Source organism: Camelus dromedarius, chromosome 24 (assembly GCF_036321535.1).
Source record: "Camelus dromedarius isolate mCamDro1 chromosome 24, mCamDro1.pat, whole genome shotgun sequence".
NCBI lineage: Eukaryota > Metazoa > Chordata > Mammalia > Artiodactyla > Camelidae > Camelus > Camelus dromedarius.
Genome location: NC_087459.1, coordinates 27,787,418 through 27,810,144, shown reverse-complemented (window position 1 = coordinate 27,810,144; position 22,727 = coordinate 27,787,418). Strand labels below are relative to the sequence as shown.

At 48.8% G+C, this 22,727-nt stretch overlaps 1 protein-coding gene across 7 annotated transcripts in view; it reads right to left on the bottom strand.

The window, feature by feature from the left end:
* The window catches only part of DTX2 (deltex E3 ubiquitin ligase 2), a 33,444-nt gene extending 14,689 nt beyond the window's left edge, over window positions 1-18,755 (bottom strand). For 4 of the 7 annotated variants that reach the window (XM_031432680.2, XM_064478626.1, XM_064478627.1 and 1 more), the window contains exons 1-3: window positions 18,611-18,755; window positions 6,266-6,622; window positions 2,413-3,049 (exon numbers count right to left, since the gene is read on the bottom strand). In XM_031432680.2, coding sequence (XP_031288540.1) covers window positions 2,413-3,049; window positions 6,266-6,533 — 905 coding nt within the window. In that variant the 5' untranslated portion in view covers window positions 6,534-6,622; window positions 18,611-18,755. Of the gene's footprint in view, window positions 1-2,412; window positions 3,050-6,265; window positions 6,623-17,237; window positions 17,403-18,610 lie in introns of all 7 variants that reach the window. The other 3 variants (XM_031432679.2, XM_064478625.1, XM_031432682.2) reach the window with 3 other exon arrangements.
* Window positions 18,756-22,727: the final 3,972 nt, after the last annotated feature.

The window sequence follows — 22,727 nt, the reverse complement described above, 5'->3', positions numbered from 1 at the left end:
GACTGGCAGAACGTTCCCCCATGTGGGGCACCACTTGCCCATGAAGTGCCCTTCTGAGAATTCCCTTCAGTCTGCCTCAGGTGTCCCTCCTGCCTCTCCAGTTCCTGGGTCTACCTACTAGGCCCTCCCTGCCTTCCCCGTCTGGAACCATCTCCAGGAGCTTCCAAATGGAGCTGAGAACACAAGACATGAAAACTCCAAGTCTTCTACACTGACAGGATTTGACAGTCCCAAGCAGGGGGCAGAGCTAGGAGGCTGGAGAGTGGGGCATACAAAGCCTCTTGCCAGCTTCCCACAGGCCACCACCAGCTGGGGAACCTCTGAGGATGTGAGGGAAAAGGAGTATAAGACGTGAAGCCTGGGGACCCCAGTTCCAGCGCCAGCTCCACTCAAAGCTGTGTGCCTTGGAGTGCACTGAGTCCCCTTTCTGAGCTTCACTTTCTCTCTCTATAAAATGGAGTAATTCCCAAAGTCCCCCAGGGTGGGTACGAGGCTCAATCTGCAGCCCAATCCAAATGTCCACTGTTTCCCAGGTCTCAGAGGAGCCAGGTGGCTCCAGGAGAGGGGCAGGGCCCTCACCAAAAGCTGAGAACTGTCACAGCCAGATCAGGGCAAAAGGAAATTTAGGACAGTGACCCGCCCAACTCAGTAATCTTAAGAGGGAGAAAAGAGAGATGCAGAAAGGGAACAGAGCCAAGACGAGGGACTACAGAGAGCGAAGAGCAAGGCCCCACTGGAAGCCAAGACACCAGTCACACAAGTCTAGAGAGCCTAGCCGACAGCAGGAGGGAGCAGGGTGCTTTCAGAGGTGGGAGAACAGCAGCAGCAAGAACAGAGCAGATGAAAGCAAACCCGGAGCCTTTCTTCCAGGCCGGTTCAGGGCACAGGCAAAGCTGCAATTGAGGGCTGGTCATAATCACCACCCCAAGTCATCAAAATGCTAAACCAGCCGGCACGCTTTCAATTAAAGAAACAAGAGGGTGCATGACATGTTTTGGAGAGTTTTCCATCCAACATCATTAAAACACAAGTTTTGGTGCTTGAAGGGATAAACTTCAGCTACCAGGAAATTTACTTAAACCCAGCAGCTCAGTGACAAATCACGCATCTTCTTGATGGGTTACTGTCTACTCAGAAAGCCTCCCGGGGCACAAGGCAGATCAGTCAGCCAAGGTTTTACCCAGATTGAGCAAGAAGTGATTTGAAACTACGTAGGTTCCCAAAAAAACACCACATCACAAATTCTGATTTCACTCACTCCTATGTCCTTCCCAGCAGCTACCAGTAAATACTGCCTGGTCTCAGGTTTCCCCAGTCTGTGGTGCTGCCCACCCCACTGCCTTCTCCTACACACACACGGTAACTTTCACCTAATGCTGTTGACACTCACTTGGCCTCAAGAACTATACCACAGCCGCTGGGGAGACTAAGGTGCCAAGTGTTTTCAATCCTCCCAGCTTCACTGGGTTAAGAGGTCAGGGGTTTATGAAGCCCCCTCTGGGTCTACAACAGCCACTACAGAAGGGTTAACTGCAGAGGGCCACCCTACAAATTAGACATGGAAGACTGTTTTACAAAGCAGGGATCGGCCCATGCAATTGAACAACGCCCCTCCCAGCTCCTGAAAAACTGGAGGAGGTCAAGGTGAACACCCATGTTGGGAGGCAGGCCCCTCTGAGGCTGTTTCAACTAACAGAGCCGGCTGGCCTGGTTTTCTCCCAGTTTACAACACAGGGCAAGCAGGGCAGGCAGCAACACGCACAACCCAGCAGCGAAGGTAATGCCATCCAGCCCAGCCACCTCCCCTTCTGTAACCTACCTGGATGGTACCAGCGGAGCCCACATCAGTAGCCTCTCGGGCCCTGAGGCTGGGGAGGGGAGACCCCAGAGAAACAAATATCAGGGGAGACCAATAGCCCTGTCTCAGAAGAAAGCAACAAAGCCCAGGAAGTTGCCTGGCTCAAGTCCAGAATCCCAGCTCTAGAACCATCTAGAAACTAGCTTCAGTTAATTCATAAGAACTTAAGCCCCAGAAGGCTAGGCAAAGCTGACCTATTCGTAAAAGCAGCTCAAGTCCTGCTGATAACCCTTCTGGGCTGGCAGGCATGACATGTTTTTTTCTAAAACAGACAGACCCACATTCTGGAAGGGGCCTCACAGAGTACTGGGTGGGCCTGGTTGGCACCGAGCCCAGCCTGCTTACGTCTCTGTGAAAGTCCACAGAGAAGGCCCAAGCGATGTGCTCTCAATTCCCAGAAAGATCTCAGATCCACATGCCCCAACTCCTCGGACAGCCAAGGAGGCAGGTGCTGGGTCTGCAGGCAACTGGGTGAGTCTTCCCAGGTAAACAGGAGCAGAAACTCAAGCCTGATGACCAGGGTGGACAAAACGACCGTCCCTGACACAAGATACCTGGCTCCACCGGCACTGGACGATCCTGGGGGCTGGTGCTGTGGTCCCAAGTGGGAGAGGCTGGAGCGGTAGAGGGGCTGGTTCCCCAGGGAGGGCGGGGCCCCACCCCAGGGGTTGGTGGTGTTCAGCCTGGGCGCAGACCTGGCCCCGGAGAGTGAGGGTTTGCTGTACGGAGCAAAGGCCTGGTGAGCCCCAAAAACAATGGCGGTCCTGTGGGGGGGCTGGGGGACAGGGTACGCAGGGAGGTTGGTCATGGAGTGGCGGTAGCGGCCTGATACTGGGCCAGTTCCACCACTATTGAGGCACTGATGGCAAGAGCAGGCGACTCCTGTGTGGCCTGGCGGAGCAATGACGGTGGTCACCGGGTAAGGGGGCCCTGCCTGGCGCCGCACACTCCGGCAGAAGCTGGAAGTCTTGTTGGTCTGTGTGTGGGTGGCATAGTTGACGGTGTAGTTGTACCCCAGGGGAGCCAAGTCCACGAGCTGGTTGCCCCTGGCCACCTGCTGCTCCAGATAGTCACAGACGCTGGCTTCATATGCCGTCCAGGAGCCATCGTCACTCAGCCACTCCCAGATGATGCCACGGCCCGGGGCTGAATGCTGGGGAAACAGGTGCCTCCGCACAGCCCGCATGGTGCCTGTTTTAAAAGGAGTATTGCACATAAATGGTTAATCTTCTAGCCCCCCCCACCCAAACCAAGTGGAGTTTTAAAATTCTTATTTCCTACACCCAAAATAAAACAGTATGACCACAGTGGATAGATGAGTCATGCTGTTGTTTGACCTAAAGGCTGGCATTGATTATTCTTTCCAAATTTGGGGTAAAGGGTAGAGAGCTCTCTCTAAGGAAACAAAGGGATCAAGGGGCAGAGGGGGACCAGCGCTTCTCAGCAGGAGTAAGGGATGCTAGAAGCTTAGGTCAAAGAACAGCTGTAGCTTAGACTCCATGAGGCTTCTCAAAATATTCCTAATGATGAAACCTATGTAGCCTGACTTAAGAAACTGAAAACAGGACACTATAAATCTAGAAGAGAACACAGGCAAAACATTCTCTGACATAAATCGTAGCTTTATGTTTTCCTAGGTCAGTCTCCCCAGGCAACAGAAATAAAAGCAAAAATAAACAAATGGGCCCTAATCAAATTTATAAGCTTTTGCACAATAAAGGAAACCATAAACAAAACGAAAAGACAACCTACAGATTGGGAGAAAATATCTGCAAATGATGAGACTGACAAGGGATTAGTTTCTAGAATATACAAACAGCTCATACAACTCAGCAACAAAAAAAATCAAACGACCCCATCAAAAATGGGCAGAAGACCTAAATAGACATTTCTCCAAGAAGACATACAGATGGCCAACAGGCATATAAAAAGATGGAATGTCACTAATTATCAGAGAAATGCAAGTCAAAACTACAATGAGGTATCACCTCACACGGGTCAGAATAGCTATCATTAAAAAGTCCACAAACAATAAATGCTGGAGAGGGTGTGGAGAAAAGGGAACCCTCCTACACTGTTGGCAAGAATGTAATTTGGTGCAGCCACAATGGAAAACAGTATGGAGATGCCTTAAAAAACTAAAAATAGAGTTGCCATATGATCCAGGAATCCCACTCTTGGGCATATATCCAGAGAAAACTCTAATTTGAAAAGATACATGCACCCCAATGTTCACAGCAGCACTACTTACAACAGCCAAGACATGGAAGCAACCTAAATGTCCATCAACAGATGATTGGATAAAGAAGACATGATATATGTGTGTATGTGTGTACATATACACACACATACATACATATACACATACACACACACACACACACAAACACAAAGGGAATACTACTCAGCCATTAAAAAAGAATGAAATAATGCCACTTGCAGCAACATGGAAGGACCTGAAGATTATTATACTAAGTGAAGTCAGTCACAAAGAGGAAGACAAGTATCATATGATATTAAGTGTATGTGGAATCTAAAAAAAGGATACAAATGAAGTTACTTACAAAACAGAAAGAGATTCACAGACATAGAAAACAAACTTACAGTTACCAAGGGGAAAGTGGGGGAGGATAAATTAGCTGATAAATTAGCAGATAACAAACCAGTAAGGATTAGCAGATACAAATACTTTATATACAATAGATACATAACAAGATCCTACTGCATAGCACAGGGAACTACATTCAATATCTTGTAATAGCCTATAATGAGACAGAACATGAAAAAAGAATACACATATGCGTATATATATATAACTGAATCACTATGCTGTATACCAGAAACTATTATGGCATTGGAAGTCAATTATAATTCAATAAAAAATGTTAAAAAATAAACTGAAAACAAAAATGTCTGATGAGAATTAAATCATCTGTAATCCAACCACCAAAAGGAAGGCACACAAGTTCTACTGCAATATATTTCACCCCACTTAGGCTTCTAGGCACGTACGTTTGGGTATAGCTGACAATCACACTGAATACTTTCCTGCTACTTTCACGTATTACGCTATAAGTATTTATGTCTCTGAAACTTTGTAAAATCCATTATTAACTGTTACACAATTCTCTCACACGGATGTACCATTCCCTGACTTCTCAGGTAGCAACTATTAGGAAACACCTGTGGTTAGCTTATATTTATTCTTAATAAGCCAAACCTGACGATCAAAGAGAGAAAAGAAAAATCAATTTGGGCCATGCCTCCAACAGCACTTGCCAAAAGGTGACGACTGCAATTACCTTCTACCTGGTCTCCCGACCTCAGCCCTTGCCTCCGACCACGGCAGCCAGAGGGATACTCTTAACCCCAAATCGGATTACATCACTCCTCTGTCCAAATCCTCCCAGGGCTCCTCCTTTCAGAAGAAAAGCCAAAGTCCCTTCGAGGGATGGAAAAGCCCTGCACAACCTGCCCCTCCCTCCTGCCCTTCCTTCAGGTCTGTCCCCAGCCCTTCCTGGTGACCAGGCCACCAGAACTCAAGCTTCAAATCAACCTCTCCCTACACTTTATACATCCACTCCCTGATAAACACTTGCTGCTGTCTAACATACAGTTCATGTGTTATTCATCTTGTTCACTGCCTTTCACCGTGACTGCAAACATCATGAGGGCAGGGGCTTTGATCTGCATCCGCTGCCTAAAACCCTTAGTTCTCACATGACCGAGGAGGCCACTACAGGGATTAGAGCAAAGTTTTTCAGGCTGGATACTGGTGACAATCTGGGCCAACAGTTCTTTGTTTTGGGGCCAGCCCTGCATGTTGTAGGATGTTCAGGAGCATCCCTAGCCTCTACCCACTAGACGCCAGCGGTACCCCGCCCCACAGTCGTGACAATCAAAAATGTCTCCCGACATTGTCCAATGTCCCAATCACCCCCAGGTGAGAACCACTGGATTACAGGGGTAGACAGGGCACAACTTTGGGAAGAAGGTGGCGGCCCTATGCTCAGTAATATCAAAACACACACACAGAAGAAACCTGGGTGCACAGGAGAGTGAGGTAACACACCCAGGTGACAAAGCTATCACACAGTGAAGCCAGAATTCATCACCAGGCCCTCTGAACTAGCAGGGTGTGAATCTGCAGGCATTTCTGATTTGGGAAAGGGGCTGGGACTGTGGGAAAGTGCCTCTGCACCGTGTTCCCAAGGCAACCTCTACCACTAAGAGGTAGCTCTCACACTGTGTGGTACCTGCTATCACTCACAGCACCTTTGTCCTGACCATGTGTGTTTCAGGATAAGGACGAAGCTGAGAGTCAATTCTGTGACCCAACACGTAGCACAGCACCTGGCCGAAGGCAGGCACTTGGACATATACTGGAGGCAGTAAGTGTCTTATTACCAGTGTCCTGACGGAACTGTGTCCAACTGGGGAGGTCGATGATGTAAGGAGCCAGCGAGGGGTCAGCTTGACCTAAGGGGATGCTGTGGGCCAGGCTCCCCAGCCCAAAGCGCTGGCCTTTCTGCTGGATAAACTGCTGCTCGATGTAGCTGCAGACGGTGGCACTGTAGGGATGCCAGGTGCCCAGCCCATCCTGCCATTCCCACACGGCCACTGCCACAGGGCTGGTGTACACCTGAGCCAGGGATGGGCTTGGGGCCATGGCCATCTTCCCCAGGATGCCCTCTGCCTTCCCCAGCTGATTCAGACCACTCTGGACTGGGGTCTCAGGTTCATTGCCCAGAGCGTCCAGGAGACCTGTAAACAAGACAGACAAGTGGTTATTGACGCACATGGTGGCCCTGCCAGAATCAGCCTCAGTGCAGAGAAAAAAAAAATCATGCTTTTCCAGAGTCACTTTTTTCCTAATACCTTAAGTCAATTGTGTGACCCCAACACCCAGCATGGTGCCTGGCCCAAGGAAGGCACTTGGACTTACTGTAGAGGCATACCGTGAACCTAGTACCTGATCCTGTCTCTTTGCTCAGCCAGCCAGAAAGAATCAGAGGCAATCAAGCGGCTTCCCTACCTCTACAGATGTTCAGGAAGACACAGCGGGTGAATTCCGGGTGCTAAGCATCAGTCCTGCTTCTGTACTTTTACCAATAATTTCCCTCTGGCCCAGCTGCTAAGTGTATCCTTTCATACTGTCTGTATTTTCATGAGTCACCCCAAATCCTTCATGGACTGAGGCCATGATGACCCCTGACACCTGTGTGAAGACTCCACCGTTTCCAAAGTAGGTTTGTTTGTGAGACATATTAACACCTGCTATGCCAAAGATGGGGAAAAAAATGGTGTCTCAGAAAGGACCAAGGCTCAAGGACAGCCAGGGGGTCAACAGCAGAGCTGGGACACAAACCCAGGTCCTAGTTCCATCTGGGGCTCCAGGCTGCCCCAGGAGGCACCATTAACCACAGAGGACACCCTAGATAAATGTTAAAATCCCATGGATGCAGAAGCCCTCCCTCTCTGGCCAGTCTGCATCCCAGTTTCTGTGCCTGGGCCTTGCTGATCAGCAATCAGGTTCAGAGAGTTTACACCCATCTCCTAAGACGTTCTTCTCCCAGTCATTCCCGCCCAGCTGCATCATTCACAGAGGCTTTCCTGGGCCACCGGTCACATGAACTTCTCCTCTATGGTACTGGCCAGAACTCTGGCGGCCATACACTCAAATGAGTATGATGGTCCAGGTCCTCCTGTCCACCTCAGATGGCAGACACCCAGCGAGGCGGCCTTGTCCACAGCCGTATCGCCAGCCCCAGCACAGGCCTGGTAATGCAGCATGTGTTATACACGGACTAGCTCAAAGCATGGCTGAATGGAAGCAGGCGATGATTCTGTGTGCCTGCAGCTGTCCCAAGGAGAAAGGTGGTCTGTGAATGCACCACACTGTGGTGGTCCTGGGAGCACCAGCTCCTAGAACCGGAGAGGCAAAGGACCAACACTGAGTGACAAACACCAAACAGACTCGTGTAATTTTAAGTCAAACAGACTGGCAAGGTGGTATTTCTCCCACTTTCTGTACAGGAATCCAAGGCTCAAAGAAGTCAAAGTCTTACTGAAGGTCACATGCATACTGCTAAGTGGCAGCACACAGACAACCCAGATTAACCACTCTAATGCCCATTTTCTTAGAGAGGAAAGCTCAGCCTGAGCTCTGCCTTGGGCTCCACTTACAGCCCCCACCCCACTGCAGCTTAGGGAGGGGGAAGGGGAAGGGGGCGGGAAGGAGGAGACTGCCTCTCAAGCCGAGAGCACCCTCAGCTGTTACAGCACGTCCACACAGGGCCCTGGCGCCAACAGGGTTCCCAGTGACATCATCTGCTCTGATTCCCACACAATCCCCCTTAAGTACAAACATGGAATTTTGTCCCCGTTTTGCAGATGAGGAAACTGAGGCCCTGGTGTTGCAGTGACTTGCTTACATGGCCACTCATGAGGCTGGGACCTCGGGCTTTCGCTGCCGTCCCTGAGATTGCACTACATCAGGGTTTTCATGAGAGGCCAGAGACCACCCGCTCCACAAGGGAGGGAGAGCCAGAGGGGCACGTGTAAAGGGACAGGCACAGGTTCTGGGGTCCACACGCCACTTACTCCTTCTACTCTACTCACTGCGCCATCCTGAAGAAGGTACCTAAGCCCGCCAAGCTTGATTTCACTTGGAAATGGACATTTCAACAACTATTCTAAGTGCTTTTCTAAGAGATTAAGACAGATAGCTGTGCATAAAGCACCCAGCACAGCAGCAGGCACACAGCAGATACCAGCAAATCTTGCCTTTCCCTGTTTCCCTACCCCTCAAGTCTGGGTGAGGAATGGCAGCCTAGGGCGGCACTGAGCTACACAGCATGAGAACACAGGTGATGAGTCAGGCCTGCAATAACTCCGAGCACACCTGCGGGGCCAGGGCTGCCCCTGAGCTGCCAATTGTTTCAACAAAAGCACATATCCCGCCCTAGAGGATTAGACCTGGGATGCCCTCAAGATGGCTGGCTGGCTCATTAGCTCAGTGCCTGCAATTAGAGGTCTCTGTAACCACAGCCAGGTACAAATCACAGGACTGGTTTTGGGGCCAATTACTTCTGAGCCCGGACTTTCCCCTGGCACCTCCTGGCAGGCATCACTCATCTCTCAGGCAGCAGGGGCCTCCCATGTATCAGTACACGTGGTATGTTCCAGCATGTCCACACATCCCCAGATGAACCGACCTGGAGAACAATGCCAAACAACCTAAGAAATACAGTTAAGAACTTCAGCTAAAGCTTCCCATGAAAGCACTCAGCCTCCAGACTACAGGCACAGCCTGGGGTCCAGGCCCTGGCAAGGTACTACAGACCCACAGATGAAAAAAACATGGCACAGGGCCCCTCCATGAATGGCCATTGTCCCCACTAACACCAAGGCCTCTACCTTCTGTCTAGCCACATCAAATTCTAGAAAGTGCCAGAACATTCAGAGCTCTATCCCACCTACCAGCATTGATCCTGCTAGTGCAGATGTCCAAACTCACGTCCTCTCTCTACCTAAGCACCCTGCAAACATGTCCATCTTTCCAGACTCAGCTACAGCACCCTCTTCTCCTGATCCTCTGACCCACACCCTCATCAGAAAGTGATGACTCCACCCTCCTGCGCATCCTCACTGCATATTCCACTTACCCAAACATGACTGCATTTATTGGTTTCACTGTTTCCCACCTGTGCCCCCACCCCTGGAACAGGAACTCCCTGAGGGCAGAGCTGCGGCTGACCCAAAGCTGGGGCTGCAGCTCTTCAAATGTCCAATATCCCAGGGGGTCTGAAACACACAGGACAAAAGAGAGGAGGACCTTCCTCTCCAGGGGCCCGAGGCACGTTTGAGGCAACGCCCAGAATGCCCACTGCTGTTCCCCTCGAACACAGCAATTACGGGCACACAGTGGCCACACCAAAGCGCCCAATCTCTGCTACAGCCTCCGCCTTCCCCAGGCTGCAGTTCAAAAACCTAATTTGTTTCGGCTCCTAATGATGGGGCTATTTAGGGTGTTCCTAATTATGAAAATCATTATTATTCTAATTGGCCATGGAAAAAAGCCTCAATCTGGAGGCAAGCTAAACACCTGACAATAATGGAATAAAGGAATTTTTTTAAGTTTTTTTTTAAACTTATACATGTATTTATTTGGGGGGGGGCGGTGAGGGAAGGAGGTAATTCGGTTTATTTATTTATTTTTAGAGGAAGTACTGGGGATTGAACCCAGGACCTTGTGAATGTTAAGCATGCGCTATACCACTGAGCTATACTCTCCCCCTTCACAGAATAAAGAAATTCTTAAATAAATTATGGCACATCCTAATAGTGGAATACGATTCTTAAAAAAGTGTTTTTTTTAAAGGCTTTCATACTTAGGATAATACAAATTAAAAATGCAGGCTATGTAACTGCACACACTATGCTCTCAGTGGGCGGATGTGCTATTTACTGAGCACCTACTATGTGGCATGCACTCTGCTTGGTGCTCCTGTCACCCAGTTCTCTCAACTGCCCTTGAAGGTAGAGATTATCCCCATTTTACAGATGAGGGAACTGAGACGAAAAGAAATTAAGACTTTACCCAAGGTCAGGTGGCTGGCCTGGGGGATACCATGAAGACCACGTTCTTTCCATCTTATGTAAATTAATTTTTAAAAGGCTGGAAGGAACAACTCTGATGTGATAATAGGAGTGATGGAATTCTATGATATTTGTTCTTTACCCCCTTCTGTTCGAGCAAATGTTTTACAATGGTCATAATGCTTTTCATGATCAGATCAAAGTTATTTTAACAACATAGATCAACAACTTTGACTACTAGAAAAACCATCCTGCTTTCCCTTGCATTCTGTCATCAGATTTAGCCACAAAGCCCTGTGCACAGCCCTGCAGCTCCAAGGCACAGAGGCACACTGCTGCTCTACCAGAGAGGCGTTTCACACAAAGGAAAACACTGCCATGTGCCGGAGTCTTTTGATTCCCAAGGGATTGAGAAAAGCTTCAGAACAAGATCCGAGCTGGCACAGAAACCCGAGTGAAACTCGTCCTGCCGAACTGTGGGCCTCCGGGTTGGGGAACCACACAAATGGGGCCACTAGTTGCGGCCTCTGGGAAGAAGGCCCCACGCATGGATTTTAAACTGGTATCCAGACTGAGCAATTGTCAGTTCACCAACACGTGAGGACCCATTTCCTCCCTCCAAAGCCCACCAAGATGCTGCACGGCCGAGCCTGAGCCTGAGCCTGGCAGTTCACCCTGGGCCCACGCTACCGCAGGGGCTGTCCTCCCTCCTGTGTCCTGAGTGGAGGTGAACACAGCCTGTCACCCCTCCCCTTTGCTCATACACACGTGCTCCACTGAGTCTCCCACATGCTCTGTGACCTTGGGACAGTACCCCCCCCTTCCTAGCGTTCTACTGCTCGTGTGCTTGGATGGGTTTTCCAGCCTTTTATAAGCAACAGAACCCTTTTCCAAACGTGGCCATACACCACCCATCGATACATGAAACACAGAAACGTGGGTACACATATCACCACACAGGTGGCCTCCATCCTGACTTTCCGAGAGGCCCAGGAAGCTGTTGTGCAGAACAGAGGTGTTCTGAGGAGCACAGATTGGAGACCAGTGAGACCAGATGACTTCAAGCCTTGTTTTCTAAGCTGCCTCTCTCTCAGGTGCTTTCCAAGAAGCACAGGCCTGCGACCCCACACCCCACCATCTGACCCAGTGAGCATAACCTGTAACTAGAGAATGACCTTCAAATACTTGCTACGGGGCAGCAGGCCACCCGGGCGCTGTCAGGAAGCCTTCCCACAGACCTGGGAAAGTCAAATCCTGCACACAAACACATCAAAGAAATAGCCTACTTTACTAGACGTGTTGTTTTTAATATAAATTAAAAACAATGGAGTACTTTTTTTTTTAACCTATCAAAGCAGTAAAAGTAACTTAATTTCATTACTCAGCGCTGGCAAGAGTGCACTGAGATTTCATACTGCTGGGAAGGATAAATCCTTTCCAGAAAACAGTTTGGTAATATGTAGCAAGAGGTTTAAAAATGTTCACTTGCTTTGATCTAAGAATTAAGAAATCTATCTAAGGGGATTACAGAAAAACTCCAACATAAAGATATCCCCCACAGCACTATTTTAACTCAGTAAAAGAGAAGCATAGAGAAAACTCAGTAGAAGCACACCAAAATACTAACGATGGCTGCCTTTGAGCGGAGAAAACTACAGGGGACCTTTTGTTCAACTTCCTTATATATCTGAACTTTTCACATTTTCTGAAGTGGGAAAGTATTACTTCTGTTATAAGAAACAAACAAAAATACCCTCCACTTTCAAAAGATCATAAATATAAACCAAACTACCACCATCGTTACTTACCATCATTAATTTAGATGGCTGCTCCTGTCCCAGTGGGGTTTTACTAACAGGCCTTGTCAAAGTACCATGGCACCTCCTTGCCAAGAGACACATTCCCCCATCCCTGAGTTCCAAGCAAATGCATAAAACACACCATCCAGGTGCCCAAACTATTACAACAGAGGACACTGCAAGATGGGGCTTTTCTCTGGAAAAGAGATGGCTCAGGCCAGTGTCACCCGGACCTTACCAGGTTTCTGAGAGATGGAAGGAACTAACGAATGATCGCAAGATTTGTTCCTTGCACGTGGGGCTGCTGTAAGGGAGGTGACAACTCCTCACCTGGCTGCTGCCTGCTTTGGGCCCTCCAGCGGCAGGTCAGAGTAGATGTTCCAAATGGGGCTCAGGAAGCCACATGGCGTCCAGGGGCACCCCAGGCAACCTACAATACCCCTGTAGGCAACCTCTTCCTCCAGCACCAAGAACCTGCAGCTCCTTCTTCACTAGGAGCAACCTGACCACCCACAGGTCGTCAGAGGGAAGAGCCCTGGTTCCCAGCCAATCCTGGGGCCAGAATAGAAGAGTGATGATGGAAGCAGTGGCAGATGAATTCGCAGCGAAACACCACTGACAACTAACCAAAAGCTTACTAGGTACCAGGCACTGTGCTCAGTATCCTATAAGTGTTCTCATTTAATCCTTACAATCCTGGGGGGAGGGTATCATCATCTCTATTTTATAGATGAGAAAAGTGAGGCAAAAGATAAGCAATCTGCCAGAGAATCCACAGGTATAAGTAAATCCAAATCAGTTTGCAGAGGGATAAACCGAAGTGGACAAATCGGCCTGCCAGATGTGTCTGCTTGGCTTATACAGTTGTTAGTTTTTAAACATTGAACCAATGTTTAAAAACCAGAATATCCACCATTTAAAAAAAATACAGATTTCCAGCGTCTCATGAAAACCAGAAAAGCTGGCAACATCTGCAAGCCTGACCCAGATTCATTACCCAGCCAGCAACAACTATCTGAACCTCTGTGGTGATTGGTACGACTCTCAAGGTTACCACAGTTACCATGACTCCCAGGGCAGGGCCAGCAAACTTTCCTGTAAAGGGCCAGAAGGTACACATTTTACGCTTTGCAGACATAGGGTGTCTGTTCCAACTACACAACTCTGCCACTGTAGTGTGAGAACAGCGAGAGGCCACGTGTAAACTAACTCGTGTGGTTGTGTTCCAATAAAACTTTACTAACAAAAGCAGGCTGTGGGCTAGATTTGGCCCATAAGCCATGGTTTGCCGACCCCTGTCCTACTTACTGCCTCCCCAACATCTATCACTGTGCTCCCATGATTGAGAAACACTTCTCCAAACCCATTCTCTATCAAAAAGTGGGAGAGTGCTTACGCCTCTGGCTAGCCTCCCCTACAACATGCCCTGCCCTCTGCAGACATGTCAGTCTCTGCCTCACACCTGAGGATGAAATACTGCATCCAACAGCACAGCAGGCAGCACGTGGTCAGGGCCAGCCCCAAGGAACCCCAAGAGCTGCCCAGAGCCACACCTTTCTCTACCTCAGGAAATCAGGCCCGGGCCTACCTCTCCTCTTTTTCCATACTCCCCAGTGACCCTCTTCTCTGTTCCCATGGCTTCAGTAATCCCATGTACGCAGATTCTCCAAATCTCTCTTCAGGTGCTCTGCCTGAGCCCCTCAAGCCATGTGCTCCTGCCATCAGCAACTCCAGGGAGAGCCCAGAACTGGCCAGGCTGTTTCATGCCCCACACCCCCTTCCAAGAGTATCCATCCCACCAGTTCACTTATCTCTTAATTCCCAACCTGAGACTCCCTGCCCTGTGAAATCTTTCCTACACCCACTCATATTCGGCAGGGAGACGTGGCAATTTCTAACCATCAACATCCATGTGACATCTGAGTGCGATCATCTACTTGTTCCCTCCACTAGGGTACAGGCTCCTTAAAGGCAAGGATTATGGTCAGGAAAAGACTTCTCAAACGAGATACAGAACGCTGACTATAAATGAAAAAATACATTTCACTGTATTAAAATTAAGAATGGTTGTTCAACAAAACATGCTTTCGAGAAAGGAGAGAAAGTTACAAGCTGAAAAAGATATTCACAGTAAGCACGAAGTATTAAAAGCAAGAATATATAAAGAACTCCTACAAATCCACAGAAGAATTGGCAAAAGACATGTACAAGTATTTCACAGCAAACATACATGCCAATAAGCTTATGAAAAGATGTTCAACATCAGGGCTCAGGGACATAGAAATCAAGACCCCAAAGATCCCATTTTATACCTATTACTCATTCCATTGGCAAAAATTTAAAAAGTCTGCCTATAGCACGTGGTGGCAAGATTGTGGAACAATTGGAAGGCCCGCACTCTTGCTGCCCGTGGAGTGTAAACTCTTACAACCACTTCAGAAAAGGTCTAGCAATAGCTATGAAAGTTGAACATGTATTTACTCCACGATCCAGCAAAACACCTCAGTTTGTACCACCTCAGTTTGTACCCAAGTTTTGCGTATGTGTACCAGGAAACACATATAGAAGTGTTCAGACCAGCACACTCAAGACAGTAAAAACCTGGAAACGATCAGGTGCCCATCAACGGAAGATTAGATGCATAAACTGATGTGTTCACGCCATGGAATATTATTCAAGAGTCAAGACAAATGAACCAGATGACATGCAATAACACGGACAAATCATTGCGATATTTTTTTACGTTCCTTAGACATACACAGGTACCATAAAACTATATAAAAATGAAAGCAAGAGGGTAATGGTTATCTCAGAATGGGAATGGGAAAAAAGATCAAGTGACTGGATGTGTATTTTGTTTCAAGATCCTGGCTTTTGTTGTGGATGGATAGAATGCAAGAGCTCACTTACATTTGTTAAAAATAACTTAGGGAATAAAAAAAAGCAAGCCACATGTGAACAGTGATCAGTGTGTATTAATCTAGTTCTCTGTTTACTGGAGGTAAAAATGAAAACACACAGAAGTGACTGTTTAATTCATCTCTGTATGCTGAGTGTGAGCACATGCCCTGGCACACAACTTATGCAGGCACGAGTTTCTCCCTCGCCCATGGCCCCTTAACTGATGGCCTCTTAGGAAGCCACGCTCACCTGCCTGGCTAACTCCCCTTTCCTCCTGGATTCCCTGGCTCCACTCTGCCTGCCCTAGGCAGCCAGGAGAAAACCCTGGGATTCCTGCTCCTCCCCAGCCTTCTCCCCCACAGCCTGGCAGCTGCCCGGTTGCTCTCTCCTTCCCCCTCACCTTCTCAGCCCCCACTGCTCGCATATAGCTGGGACCTTTCTGCCTCTCACCTTGATAAGCATGTTCTCCCAGCTACTCCAACTCTTGTCTCTCCTTCCAGCCCATCTCAGAGACAAGTGCAAGACTGAGCTTCCTCGAGGGTATGTATAGCTCAAGTGATAAAGCACATGCTTAGCACGCATCAGGTCCTGGGTTCAATCCCCAGTACCTCCATTAAAAATAATAATAATTAAATAAATAAACCTAATTACTACCCCCCCCCCACAAAGACCAAGCTTCCTGAAGTACAGCTCTGATCCTCTCTTCTACCTCCCCTAGAGCTCTAGAAATAATGTTCCCATTCCTTGAGTTGATGCTGGAAGCCCATCACAATATGGTCCCTCCCTATCAGCAGCACCTGCCAGTGCATTTCTCTTCAACACCCTCTTTCATCTACACCCCCCCCAAAACCCCTCCCAAGGAGTTTAAGTGATGACCTGCTGCCCCCTATACAACCAGTTTCCCCAACTCCGTGCCTGCGTCTACCTGGAATCCCACCTACTAGGCCACCCATCCTTAACGGAGTCATACTTTCAAGGCCCCATTTAAACAGCACCTCCAGGATGCCTTGATGTGCCCACTTGAAAGAAAGCCCCCTCTTACCAACTTCCACAGCATTCTGTCTGTACTCCACAGTTCTAGAGGGGCAATCTAGCTCTTCAACAAGACCAGGAGCAGCCTGAGGGCAAGCTCACAGGTCTACCTACCCCCTACCAAAAGCTGCCCTGGTATAAGGAAACAGTCTCAAAGAGAATAAGCCAATCTAATCCATTCCACAATTTCTAGCCAGGATGCTCACTTAAAATGCCCTTAATGGAATTCTTCTGCTAAAATCCTTCTGTTCCCTGGAGCCTGGGCCTGGCCCACAAACCACCCCCCGACCCCGACTCAGACCTCTGCCTACCTTTCCAGGCTTCTCTGCCCCACACCTACCTGCTATTGCTCCAGCCACACTGAGCTACTGACAGTGGCCCAGACATGCCAGGTCTCTTCATGATTTTGCATATGCTGACTCCTCTGCCAGACTTCGCCCCCTACTTCCTGGGTCCTGCTCCTCTTCACAACTCCCCTTAGCTATCATCTTCTGGAAGCCTTCCAGACCTTCCCTCCTGGACGTGTGTGTGTGTGTGTGTGTGTGTGTGTGTGTGTGTGAGAGATGGGGGGAGTTACTGCCCTATGATTATCCACTCCTCAACATGTATCACATTGACACCACCTTGTCACTGTCTATGGTTTGTCCATCTTTTCTATCAAACAATGAGCTCCTATAAGACAGAGCTTTTGTTGCTCGTCACTGTACCCCCAGCACTGAGCATGGGGCCTGACATAAAGGAGGCACCCAGTAAAGGTTCGTGTAACCAAAGAAATAAAAATTTCCAGTTCAAATGCAGAAATTGTGACTTGTATCCTTCATCCCATAAAGCATGTCTGAAAGCGGAAAGCATCCTCTAAGACTGGTTAAACAGAAGCCGTCGGCAAGAAGCCACCTGAATTTATCTGAGACAGTTGGCAATCAACAATCAACTCCCAGGACTCACTTTCATCTTGGGGACCTCAAATTCCACCCTCCCCAGTCCTCACTTTCTCCACTGAAAACCTGATTGGGAAGGCAGTAACACAAAGTCCCCGTGGCTCTCACCTTTTATCTCTGGAGAGCTGGCACAAACTGTGCCTTCTTGACGGAGATACCAGATCTTTAGGAGGAATGACTTGTTTTAGTTCCCATCTTGATAGAAAACGCAAACAACAAAAACCGGGCGAATCTGAAAGGCTTGCTGACTCAGCGACACAAATTCCAAGCCACCTTTGCCAACAAGGAAGATGATCAGGTTTTAAATTGAGAAACAGCAGTTAGTGAAAATGAATGCACAGATGTTGGATCTGTGTCCTGTGGCTGGGGACTGGAAACCACCAGATTATTTTCCAACAGTCTGGGCAGAGCAGAAGGTACAGTAGTCTCCCTCTGCCCACTCAATAATCAAGGGATGGCTTAAAAAAAAAAAAAAGAAAGAAACTAAAAAACCTAAGCCCTTCCACAGAAAGGCCTAAAAGTAATTCATAAGCCAGTCTGCAGTACAGGCATCCAGGAAATCAACATATCAGAGAGGGTAAGTTTGGCAAGATCACAGAGCTAATGAACAACAGGCTTATAGTTACCCTAATGGTTTAAGTAAAACCTGATTTTGGCTTTCAGAAAGTCCACCTTCTACAACTCTAGAGGAGCTAGGATGGCATGCAGAAATATTCTGAGTTTAAGGGTCCAAGCGCCTGTGCACACACCATTTCCATTGCTACTGACACTTAGGGAAGAGGAACCAATGTGGAGAACAGTAGCTGGCTAAGAAAGGGTACTGTCAGAGAAAGTTTTCTAAATCTTCACAGCCTACATTATGCACTCCTCTCAAAAGTGACCCAGGGTCCCAGGAAATAGGCACGTCCTGGACCCTACTTGAGACGAGGAAAGCAGAGTTAGGGGGCAAACTCGACCCAGGGTCCCAGGAAATAGGCACGTCCTGGACCCTACTTGAGACGAGGAAAGCAGAGTTAGGGGGCAAACTCTTCTAAAGTACAGCCCTGGTTCCAGTGAGTCGTCCACCGGGAAGCAGACCCCAGCAGAACCCACGCCCTAACTAGGCAGCCTGACGGCAGTATCACCACCGCCTCCTCGAGATCCTGTGGGAAAAGGTACACTCTCCTGACGGACCCAAACTCCTAGGGTCTGCGCCCCTCCCCCTGCTCGCCCTTCGGGTCCCACTCGGGCGTTCACCCTCCCAGCCGGTCCGGTCCTAAGCTCCCAGCGCCTCCCAATTCCCCCAACTCCCGCCTCCGGGACCTCTACCCGGACGCCTGTCCTCGCAATCCCCCCCGGACCTCACCCCGGGGCCCTTCTCCGGCCCGGCCCTCCCTCACGCCCACGCCCGCCCCCTTCCGGTCCCAGCTCCGCTCGGTCTCCGCCGCGCCCTCGGGACCCCAGCCCTGGTGGCGAGCAGGCGGCCTGCCTGTCCCTCTCACCGAGGCTGAGGGGGGTGAGGGGGCAGGAGGAGGATACTGCCGCGCTCAGGCTTCACCTCCGGCTCGGCCTGGGCACAGCTCCGACTGTGGCTCCGACTCTTGAGGAGACAGCCAGAGTGAAACTCAGCGTCGCAGCTTCCTTGCGCTCCAGTGCGCATGCCCAAGGCGCTAGGCCTTCTGGGAAATGTAGTTGCGGCGGGGCAGCAGGGGGCGGGGCCGAACGCGACATGCACCTGTTCAGGGGTGTGTATCCCAAGAGACCTTCGTATCTAGTTGAGGAGGCAGATACTTACACACACGATTACAATATAGTGGGGTAAATGTGATAAAGTAGTGAGAGCATAGAAAGGGGTGCCTAGTTGGGGGCGGGGCGTCAGTGAGACATCACAAAGGAGATGACACCTGAATTAGATTTTGAGGCCCAGATAGGAGTTTGCCAGATGGAATAGAGGGAAGCCTTTGCAAAGGAAGAGAGATGTGAAAGTGCCAGACACATTCAGGAAGCAGGGGAAATGTTCTGTGTGGCCAAGGCAGAGGGGGTGAGGACAGAGAAAATGAGTTAGGGTGTGACAGGATACAAGTATAGGGAAATGGCTGGGTGAGATTACGATGGACACTAAGTGTCCTGCAAAGAATTTAGGCCCCTGGAGTCAATGGAGGGATTTAAGCAGGGGGATGAGAGTCAGCATTGCACTTCAGAAGGATACCCTGTGTGGTGGGTGGAGGATAGAGAAAGGAGTAGGGAGACCTGTTCTGACGCTGTTGCTGTAGTCCAGGTCAAAGTTGAGGAGACCTAAACCAGGCTGGTGACTAACCTCTTGGCATTACAGACCTCCTTTACAAAGCTAACAAAAGCTCTTCCCAGAAAAATGCTCAGATGTGCTCACACATGTGTATACACACAAAGACCTTTTGCATATGGGTCTAGGGGGTTCAGAGTCCTCTGAATCTTGGCCTCTAGTTGAGCATCTTTACATAATCTTATGTCACTCATACTTTTCAGGGATTTGAGGAAGAATCAGACTGCTGGAGTTGGGGGAAGAACTCTCCCCCAACATTCAATTCAAACACTTCATTTTATACGGAAGGAAGGAGGGCCAGAGAGGGGAAATAACCTACCAAAAGCTAGTAGAGAAGCACCTGCAACAGGTCCAGTTTCTGATACCCGAGGCTGGGACTCCTTACCACTCGGGAGCTGATTTAAAGGACACAGGGTTTGAGTCTGGGAGAGGGGGACATCGAAGTCAGTGTCTTCCAATTAAGCCCAGAGCCAGCCCTCCATCAAGAAGTGAAGGGCACTGTTTTATCTGCGATTGATACTAGATGACTGCAGTGGCTACAGGTGAGAATGAGAACCCTTCCATTTCCCTCTCAGAGTCAGTTTTCTCAGCCATAATCATCTACAGCATTTCTAAATCACCTAGTAGGTGCCAAGCCCTTGACATGTGTCACCTCATTGAATCCTCTCAATGAGATGGATGCTATCATTACCCCCATTTTAAAGGTGAGGACACTGAGTCACAGAGCTTAAGCAATGCATCCAAAGTCACCTACTTGACAACCAGCAGAGCTGGTCTTCACATCAAGGTAGTGTCTGCTGCCAGATTTGAGCACCCCCATATATCTGGCCTCGTGGGAAAGAGGGGGTGCAGATGAAATGGTCTGGAGCCTTTCAACACCCAAAAGATACTTTCTTAAGTGTTTCCTTTTTCCTCAGTGAAACACCAGAGTGATAGTTATTGTCCAAAATCCCACTGCACACACACCTAGACACTCAAACAGAACAATGGTGAGAGGATGGCTGGGAAGGTTCTAGAAGGTCGGCACTAGAGGGGGGGACCTCTAAACCCAGAGGGCTGGAACTCTAGGGGAGGCCTGGGGGGCCAAGATCGAGGACCAGTATGGGAGCCGGGTTGGGGGAAGGCTGAGGCAGAGCAGTTCACAGAAGCAGAAAGTAGGACACAGTCTGGAAGACTGGGTGCATGGGAGTGTCCTCCCACAAGGCAGAGAATGCTGGAAAAGTGAGGTCAGGCAGTCAACCTCACAATCTGAGTGTGAAGTAGGGGGAGGGAGAGGAACAGCCAGATATGAGGATCTGGAGACATCTGGGCTAGAGACAGGGATTTTGGAGTCATAGGTGATGAAATCAAGACCACCTGGGAAGACCGCCCAAGAGGCGACAAGGGCGGTCCAGGGCTGAGGAATGCTGACTTTTGAAGACTAGATGAAAGGTTGAAGTGTTTGGGGGAGGAGGCTGGACTGGAGGACAGCAGATGAGCACAATGGCAGAGAACCAAGAGGAGTGTCCCATGAAGGGGGTGCTCAGTGGTGACAGATGCTTCTGAGAGTCCCAACCAGCTGGTTGCCTGGAGGGGAGCACATATCAAAACCCAGGGCTCCTGTCTCTCTCTCTGGGGCTCCCTCATTTTTCAGTCTGATGTCCAGAAAGGCCCCAAACTTCTGACTTACCTACAGGAAGGCCGTTGGTGACCACACAGTGGTTTCCATTGAGAGGTAGGAGCTGTGGTCATGAAGGTTAGGAATGCAGCCTGGGAGTATAGGCAGCTCTTCCAAGAATAGTCTTTGTGTTCCGTGTGTGAATGAAAAATGTTGCTTGCCATATCAGTAAACAAAGGATGCTGCAGCCATCAAGCCATCACACTGCAGCCTCTCCCCCCCTCCCCCATGGTGAGCCTGACAGATCTCAGGATGGAAACAGGATGCCCACCACCCCCAATGGTACCCCTGAGGAGACTCAGGAGGGGAAGCACAGGATACTGGCCCTACATAGCTAAGGTACGTATTAAAGGAATGATTTCAATGAGCCCAGACTCTTGCATCTTCCCCTACAAAGAAAAGCGTTAAATTTCTTAACTTGCCATATCTGGTTTTCTTTAATGAACACTAATCTTTTGATGTTCTGACTACCTGGTCTTTGTTGCAAAAAGTCCTGTAAATCCTGGCTCCTTCCGTCCCTCTTCGGAACAGTCCCTTAGAGCTATCTGAGAGGCTGTTTCCTGGGCTTGAAGTCCTTAGAAAGTCTGCCAAATAAAACGTAATTCTCAACATTTAAGTTGTGCATTTTTTTTAAGTCCGTATATATTGTGGGGAGGGGGGAGGTGGTGGCAGAGGATAAACCCACATGTGTGGAATGATGCCACTTACATAAGGATGCCCATGGCCATGTGGAAGGACACTAGCCAACACGGTGACATTCGAGGGACAGGAAGAGCAGGTAATAGTCACTTTCTTTGTACTTTTCCTGTAGCATTTGAGTGTGTCCCTCAACTGAATAGTTTCCATTTTTATAACCTGAAAAGAAAGACTATTTTTATTTGGGGGAAAAATAAAGTGTTCAGGTCATGAAAAGAGGCAAATTAGGGCAGCAGCAAGAAGAATAGGAGACAAGGACTTTAATTTTTAGGCAGGAAGGAGTGAATGTGCTGTGCTCTGAGGCCTCAACAGGATGTCCCTCAGGAAACTCGAAATGAGGGAAACAGGATTGGCCACTTGCAGAATGAACTTTAAGCCAATACACATAGCAAAGGATCAGAAACAACAAACCCAGGAGAAGGGGGCTGGTTAAGTAGTCCTGGAACACTAGGTAGAAAGAAGGAGGAAGAGGGGGAGGGTATAGTCCATGCTTAGCATGCTTGAGGTCCTGGGTTCAATCCCTAGAACCTCCATTAAAAAATAAGTAGGTAAATAAACCTAATTATCTCCCCTCAAAAACAAACAAACAAGATTTAAAAAAAAAATGAGGCAGACCCACAGGTGCTGATGAAACTGATGGCCAAGATATATTGTTAAGTAAAAAAGGAACTTTCAGAGCAGAGGCTAGACTAGAAAGGACACCTATTTATGTGTGTGTGTATGTGTGTGTGTTTTGATGGACACATAGGCTTGTAGGCATAGAAATTTTCTGGGAGGAAACCTAAGATGCTCCAAGAAGGTAGGGGATGAGATGAGGATTTTAATTTTATATATTATGTATTTATGCTATTTTTTTCTGTTAGAAAATTATAAGAATACCCCCCAACACACACACAGTAGGGTAGGTTAGGTATGCCTTATGGGAGCTGAAATATTTCTGGTGGAGGCTCTGTCCTAAATCATC